Source organism: Triticum urartu, chromosome 7A (genome assembly GCF_056163025.1).
Source record: "Triticum urartu cultivar PI428250 chromosome 7A, HENAU_Tu73, whole genome shotgun sequence".
Lineage (NCBI taxonomy): Eukaryota > Viridiplantae > Streptophyta > Magnoliopsida > Poales > Poaceae > Triticum > Triticum urartu.
In genome coordinates, this window is record NC_141879.1 from 179543665 (window position 1) to 179551966 (window position 8302).

General features: G+C 51.7%; 1 protein-coding gene across 1 annotated transcript; it reads left to right on the plus strand.

The window, feature by feature from the left end:
* The first annotated feature begins 1694 nt into the window (after positions 1-1694).
* LOC147958873 (uncharacterized) lies at positions 1695-3308 on the plus strand. Its single transcript, XM_087532345.1, has one exon. It carries the CDS (start codon positions 1695-1697, stop codon positions 3306-3308), a length of 1614 nt encoding a protein of 537 aa, XP_087388471.1.
* Positions 3309-8302: the final 4994 nt, after the last annotated feature.

Genomic DNA, 8302 nt, shown 5'->3' on the forward strand with positions numbered 1-8302 from the left:
TGAAGGATGTGTACGCATTGCTAGCTATCACATCGGGTACAATTTAAGTGTTGACCCAGCCAATTTAGACGCACTGAATACAACCGTTTAGTCACACGATGATTTTTCGCATTCTTACATCTTAAACTGAATACAACGGGCGACTCCACGAGTGGCGGCCGCGCGTCCCCGACGCCACTAATTCTGCGGGAGCCACCACCGCCGATCTCAACGGCGGACGGGGCAGGGTTGGGGGCCAACGGGAAGGGGAGATCCTCACCGCCGCTCCACCCGGTTGTCACGTCCTGCGGAGCAGATCTTCCGCCACCGTCGCCTCTGCGACTTTCGCCGGATCCGCTCTTACCCGATGAGTGGCGTCCGGCGTTGGTGGCGGCGCCCGATCTTCTTCCTTCCACGTCGTCCAGCCCGGATCCCTCGACGGCAGATCGGGATTGGGAGTTCTTGAATCATTCGAAATGGTACGTGCGTTTTCAGGATGATAGAAAGGCGGGGCGATGGATCAATGGCCTGATCTACTCGCATCCGTCCCGTTGGATGACGATCCGTGACGAAGACGGAGACATATTGGCCGGACGACATCTCAACGTTGGCGAAGATATCGCGATTGGTAAGAGTTTTATTATCGATGTTTTCCATATCGAGGTTCTTTCCATATCGAGGTTCTTGAGTGTGTGTGCAGGCACCCATAGAATGTGAGGAGCAAATTGAGGTAGTGGATCTTACGAAGGACGCCGAGGAACCCAAGCCTACGTAGCGAGTTGGGGGACGTTTTTGGATTCTAGCTGATGAAGATGAAGACGATGATGATCTGCCGGAAGCGACGGTTCGGTTACCATCTACATTTGGCGTGGCTACATCTACCTCGGGGTCTAAATCTACGGTGAGTACTAAGAAATCGCGTTCGCTGGGTACTCCGGTTCCTTCGCAGAAGTCGAAGGTGAAACCATGGAGGGGACCGTTGCCAAAGGACGGGCCGTCGGCCATCACGTTGTCCGATTTTTTCCGTCCCAAGTGCTGGACAAGAGTGACTCGGCGAAAGAAGAAAGATGGTTCTTTGGTGTCACAGCGATCGCCGGCGGTGGCCGGGCTGTGTGACATTCGGCCGACCAGATCTGAGCGTTTGAATGATCTATTGGGCTCAGTTGGGCTACCTGTGGGTGCCTGCGACGTAGGCTTGGTCAGTACTGGGCTAGAGGCCCAGGGGGCTGGCCAGGCAAGCGACGCAGCGGGTGCGGGCGACGTGCATGAGGAGGCCTCGGTTCGGTCGCCCCTACATGCACGTTCTCCCTCTCCCCCACCGCCTGTTTCTACTAGGGTTCGGCGCCGCGGGAGAGTTGGTTTCCCATCCGCCTCCTCGCGTCGTTCTTCCTTGCGTTTTGCCGGAGCCGACCGGTGCCCGCCACCTGTTTCGCTTCTGCTGGCCATTCCGCCCAAACCGCCTCCGCCGCGGGTGCCGCCGGTGGTGAGGAACCAGACCGGAGCCGCGGGCGGCTCGGCCACTCCGGCTGCGGGTGCTGCTGCGCCGGGCCCTGCGCGTGTGGCACCTCCGCCCCGGGCGGTTCCACCGCCGCCTCGGGGGGGCGCCTCCACCGCCGCCAGCTAGGGCCTTGCCTCCGCCGCCTCAGCAGCCTAGGGCTGATCCGCCGCCGCCTAGGGCCGAGCCGCAGCCGAACCAAAGGCCATGGCCGCGGCAAATGGCGGGCGGCCGCGGTGGCCCTGGCCAAGGCTCGATCGGCCGTGGGGCGGGTGCGTCAGCGGGAGATGATCGGAATCCTCCGCGTGGTCAGTGGGGCGATGATGGGTATGACGCTTACGGTGCTGGGCTGCATCGGGGTTCTTCGTCTTCCGGCAATGGCCGTGGATATGTTTGGACGGACAACGGCAATGTCAACCAGGGTTTTCAGGGGCCGCCCGATAACTTTGTGGAGGGGGCGGTCGGCCCTAATAACCACTCTTTTCGGGGCCATTTCCGCGGAGGTCGGGGCGAGAACAGGCGGAACTATCCGCCTAGGCATCCGAAGACTACGGTTGAGACTGAGGTGGTGCCCGACGGGGGATCGGTTTTACCGCAGGTGGCGGTGGAGACGGTTCAGGCCCTGGCCGAAGTCACGTTGCTGGAGCCCATGCAGACTGGTGATTCTGCTTCTGAGCAAGGTACGGATAAATCAGAGGCTGACAAGGTGTCCAAGTGGGCGGCGAAGAAGAAGAAGCTCACTTGTTTCCGCTGTGGTGACACGGGACACTTTATGGCTGATTGCACTGCGGAATTATGTGACCTGTGCCGGAAACCTAAACATACCGCTGCCGAGTGTCCTCTTATGCTTGGGCCTAAGCCTACTGTTCAGATTTACGGGGTCTGCTGCTCGGAGTTGATGTTCTTCGAGTCTCCCAGTGTGGCACCCTTGGCACCAGCGGTAGAGACCTCTTTCCCCGGGGTGGTGAAGGTAGTTCATGGACCGTTGACCGAGGCGCAAATTATTCAGCAGCTGCGGGAACTCGCTCCGGGTAATTTTCAGTGGTCGTTGCTCAAGCTAAATGATATATCCTACAAAGTTGATTTCCCATCTAAGGAGGATCAAATGAGAATCCTCAAGTTCGGTATGAGCAGGGTCACAGGCACTAGTTTTGTGTTGCAGTTTGATGAGTGGAAAAAGAAGGAGCCGCAAGGCACGCCGTTGCGGCAGATTTGGGTTCGTTTCTCCGGGGCGCTATCTGATCCCCTGGACAGCTTTTTGGTGATGTGGAGCTTGGGGTCTTTGATTGGCAAGACTGAGCAGGTGGATATGCCCTTCACTCGGGCTAACGGGGTGGCGCGTTTACTTGTCAGTGTTGCTAATATTGAGTTCTTACCGAACGTGGTGCCTTGGACTTATGAAGGTGTTCTGTATCAGCTAGACGTTCAGTATGAGGATCCTAATTTGTTCGATGATTTTGAGGATGATAATCCTATGGACACGTCTGAGGGAGCAGGTGCCCCGGGGAACCAGGATGATTCGGCTAAGGGTGATGATGATAAGGCCAAGGAGCCGGCGGCTTCATCGGATTCTAGTGACATTGCTCCTGTTCGGTCATCTGGTGCGGCTCCGACGTCCACCTTGCAGCTTGGGTCCTTGGGACCGTTCTCTTCTCCGCCTCGGCTTCGGGATGTCTGTCCGGGTTCCGTGGATCCTGTGGTTCCCATTTGTGCGTCGGCGGTACTTGAGTTGGGAGATACCGAGGGGCAGGTGGCCCTTCCCACATCTCCTACCTCTCCTATGACCACCGTGGATGGAGCTGCGTTTGTGGCTATGGCTAGAGGTGACGGGTAGGAGGCCCGGTCCTCTGAGGTGCTGACGCCGATGGCGCCCACGGCGGGCTCGGCGTTCCTCTCCACGTCACCGCACGCGTGCGGAGGAGTGGCCGTGCAGGAGGCCGCCGTCACACCGCGCCCCGTTGCGGTGGGTGGGTCGGGTGGTGCGGCCGTCTCACCGGCTTCCTCTCCGGAGCATCGCGCGATGGTTTCCCTGGTCCCTGCTGTCGGCGGGTCGCCCGTGGACAGGCCGCGGGAGTCGTCGCCGTTTTCTTCTGCTGCCCCGGTGGCTTCGGCCCGGGGTGCCGCTGTTGGAGGACGGGCAGGAGGCCTTTCCCCTAGCAGAGCTTCACGCGAGGAGGTCATCGCCTTTGGCGGTATCCCAGATCCTATCTCCCAGGGGAGGCGGATCAGCGGGAGGCTGCAGGAGCAGCCTAATGTTGATGACATGCAGCTGAGGTGTGCCATGAGGGCTGCCAAGTTGCGTGACATCAAGATCTCCACTGGTATGTCTGTTAATAAGTCGAATTCCATTTTGCATTTTACCGATGATGAAATTATTCATAATGCAAATCAAATAGGAGTTTCACTTGGTAATAATGATATTGAGATATCTAGGTCGGTTAACGACATTCTTGATTTGGAAGCTGAACGAGCGGTAGATATGATTCGTCACATTGCTGCCGTTAAACCTATGAACGACTCGGAGATCGATGCGCTTGGGGTTAGGGTTCTTGATGGCTTGTGTGCCGATCTTGACCCTGCGTTACCTGAGACGGAGGAGGACGAGGGGTGTACCAATCCTGAGACGTCTCTTCATGTAGATGAGTCCTTGGTGATTGAAGCAGAGAATGAGTGTTGTGACCAGGCTGATGGTCACATTAAGCCAAAACGGACTTGGAAACGGAAGGTTTATCCAGTCTCGGCAGCGCGTAGGAGTGCTAGGATCCGTACCTCCAAAAATTTTCATGATGAACTATGAGAGGCATTTTCTGGAATAGCAGAGGTCTTAGAGACTTGGCTAAAAGAAGGTTTCTAGCGGATGCTTCTCTTGAACATCATTTGGATTTTATTGCTTTGTCTGAGACTGGAAGAAGCAACTTCACTTCACAATTTCTTACCACTTTGTCTGGGGGGGTAGATTTTGACCGGCATTGCCTCCCCCCTCGAGGAAGATCCGGTGGGGTTTTACTTGGGGTTAAGCGCGAAACTTTGGAAGTTCGGAGTGTAGTTTTGGGAGAGTTTGCTGTCAAGTTTCGAGCTAGAACTAAGGCAGATGGGTTTGATTGGGCTTTGGTGGCGGTTTACGGAGCTGCGCAACCAGAGCTCAAGCCAGATTTTTTGGCGGATCTGGTTCGCATTTGCGGTAACAAGCAGCTCCCTCTCTTAGTGGGGGCGGGGGGGGGGGGGGGGAGGGGGTTTCAACATTATCCAAAGAAAAGAGGAAAAGAATAATGACAATTTTGACGGCAGATGGTCGTTTATGTTCAACACTATTATCGAAAGCTTGGATCTCAGAGAGATAGAGCTCTCGGGTAGGAAATTCACTTGGGCTAATTCGTTACCGGTACCGACGTTTGAGAAACTTGACCGTGTTCTAGCTAGTGTGGCATTGACACAAGGTGTCTCTGATCACACACCGTTACTAGTCGACTCGGGCGTTCAAACATTTGTGGGCAACAAGAACATTTTCTCGTTTGAGCTTGCCTGGTTTGAAAGAGAAGGGTTCCTCGAGTTGTTAGCTCGGGAGTGGGCTAAAGACTCAGGAGGAAGGACGCCTATCGAGCGATGGCAATGCAAGATTCGTCATCTCCGAAGGTTCCTTCGTGGATGGGCTAAGCACACGCATGGTATTTATAAGGCGGAGAAGGAGAGACTTCTTCTACTTATTCAAAACCTTGAAGTTAAAGCAGAAACTTCTATCTTGGATTCTAGTGAGTTGGAAACGAAGATAGAGGCGGAGATGCGACTTAAAAAGCTTCTTGGCAAGGAGGAATTGAAGTGGGCGTTGCGAGCTAAGGTTCGCAAAATAGTACAAGGCGAGGATAATACTCAATTCTTTCATATGATTGCTAATGGGAAGCATCGTAAAAAGAGAATTTTCCAACTAGAACAAGACGAAGGGACGATAGTTGGTCAAGACAATCTGAAAGTCTACATAACCAATTATTATAAGCAGTTGTTTGGTCCCCCGGAAGAGAATTTTGTGTCGTTAGATGAGTCTAGGGTTGACGATGTTCCTCAACTTGAGACTGACGAGAATGAGATCTTGACTGCTCCTTTCACAGAGAATGTAACATCCCAAATTTTCAATTTGGAATGTTATACACTAGATCATCATTGCATATCATATTTATTGCATTTTGGTTGATCCTAGAAATTTCACGCAACTCAAGGACCCTCGGAGAGAGTTGGGGATTTCGTTATTTTCATATTTGAGTTTGTCTCAAATTTTGAAAATAGGATCATTTGATTTTATTTATTTTATCTTCAATTATTTCTATTATACAAATTATGAGAGAGGGAATAAAATGACTTTCCCAAAATAAAGAAATATTGAGGATTTAATAAAAAAATCAAATAAGATTTTATTTGGTTTTATTTGCTATTTTATTTGAATTTAGGAAAAATGTGCATTTTTCAAAATTGCATTTAGGCCCCAAATAAATGTTCATCCTGTGTGGCTTGATTTTAGAAGCCGGGGAAAATTTATTTCGGGATTTTTGGAGTCCGTTTAGTATTTCTTTTGTTTTTTTCCGAGCGTAATTATTAAAAAAAAATCCGAACCGACCTTGGGCCGTAACCGGCCAGGACTCCTCCTGGCCGGGCCTCTTATAAGCGCCCCGAGGCCCCGGCCAAAGCCCAGCCGCGCCCCCGCCCTAACCCTAACCCTAGCCGCCGCCGCCGCTGCCGCGCCGCCCGCGCCGCCGCTGCAGCGCCGCGCCGCCCTCGCTGCCGCCCGCCGTCGTCGCCGGACCGCCGCCGCCGTTTGCCGCAGTCGCCGGAGGTAGTTTTTTTTCGCCTCCGGTTTTTCCCGGAAAAAAAACTGTTCGGTTTTCCGACGGTATCGTCGTTTTTTTCAGTTTCGGTTTTTTAAATAGATCGGTTTTTTCGGTTTATTTATTTAGCGAGCGTTCGTCCGTTCATTCGTTTTAACGAACGTTCGTCGTTTTTCTTTTTCTCGGATTAAATCCGTGATTTTTCAGATCGCGATTCCTGATCCGATTTTCGTTTTAGTCTAACATTTCGCTCGTTTATCGGAATCAGGCGATTCAAGCGCCTGGAGTTTCGTCTCGAAACCCTCTTTCTGTTTAACCAACTCAAACAAGTTTTTGCCACTGTAAAAATTGCCCTAGATCCAGAATAGTTGTAATATCCCAAAATTCTAAATTTTGGAATGTTATATTAAATAAATAATTGTGATTTTTTATTTGATTTTTGTGTGATTGATTGTGTGAAACTGAGTGGAAATTGAAACTTTTTGAAAATTGAATGAGAGGGAATAAAAGGACTTTCCCAAAACTTTCATCTTGCAGTTTGAACTTCCTGAATTCAAATTCATTTCATCACAAAACCCTAGAGTGAAGATGATATGACTTCTTCCATTTAAAGAAATGAAAAGGGGTTTGAAAATGATTTGAATTTCAGTTGAAATATTTCAAATTTAGAAACTTTAAGCAACTCAATGAGTTCATGAGGGAAGATAAAATGACTTCTTCATATTTGAAGAAAGAGAGTTGGGAGTTTCAAAGAAATTAATTGGAAGTCACTCTGAAGTTATTTGAAACTCATTTTCCATTTGAAGTTGTTTGAAATTCCAAATTCAAACCCAATTGGGAGTTATTTGAGTTTCTTTTCAAAATATTTTTCTCCTAAAAATAAATAAATGGAAATAATGGTAAAATGATTCCCTTCAATGGAAAATTAGGAGAAAATAAATTTGAAATCATTTTGCTATTTTAAAAATGATTTTTATTGGTTTTAAATGCAACAGTAGCACTGTTTGACTTTTATGAATTTTTATGGAATTTAGTTGAACTTGAAAAATAGTTCATCTTATTGCTGCTTTTTTTCTGAACATTTTGGTATATAATATGCCTATGTAAAATGTTTACTTATTTTCCCATTGAAGTTTTTTTTCTTTCCATAAAAAAAACAAAAAAAACACGCACGCACGCGCTGGCCAGCCGGCCCAGCAGCCACCCAGCCGCGCGGCCCACTGGCCTACTGCCCAGCTGCCCCAGCCCGACCGGCCAGGCCGTCCCAGGCCGGCCAGCGCCTCAACTCCCAGCGCCCGAAGGCTTCGCCCTCGCTCGCCCGCTTCTCGTCTCCCTCTCTGTCCCGCTGACCCGTGGGCCCTGCGCCCATCGTCCCCAACCTCCCGTTCATCCCACTCGGGATAGAACACGAGCTCACTGCCCGCAACAGTTGCCTGCCTTGCGCTCGGATAAGGCTTATCCCGCAGCCCCAAGCACCCATCTCTGCGCCTATATAAGCCTCGGAGCCCCCTCTCTCCATTCTGCCACTTCGCATAGTCCCTCGCTCCTTACAGCCACCGCCTTCGTCAGTTGGATCTCGCCGGAGCCGAAACCCTCCGCCGACGATTACGTCACCGGTGGTGCACCCGAGCCGCTCTTTTCTTCGTCACCTAATCCCCAAGCCTGTGTGCATCGTTTTGACATATTGGTTTCCCCTAGGTCGCGCCGGAGCAGCCAAACCGACGATCCTGAGCCGCCGGAGTTCACACAGCTCACCGGAGCTCCGTCGCCTCCCTCCGCCCCGTCCGGTGCACGCCGACGCCCGCCGTCACCGCCATCTGGTCGCCCACACCACGCCGGTCCCGTTCGCCTCCTTCCCCGCTGCCAAGGACCGCCGGAGCCACCGCCCCGTCCGCCGCCCGACGCCCGACGCTAGCGCCACTGCCCCTGTTCGCCGTCCTCGCCGCTGTAAGACGAGCCGCCCGCTTCGTTCGTTTAGATTAGGTTTTTTTTTTGTGTGTTTTGTTTTAGTTCG

Excerpts from the sequence above, each read along its gene's own strand:
- LOC147958873 (XM_087532345.1), top strand. The coding sequence starts at position 1,695 with ATGGCGGGCGGCCGCGGTGGCCCTGGCCAAGGCTCGATCGGCCGTGGG.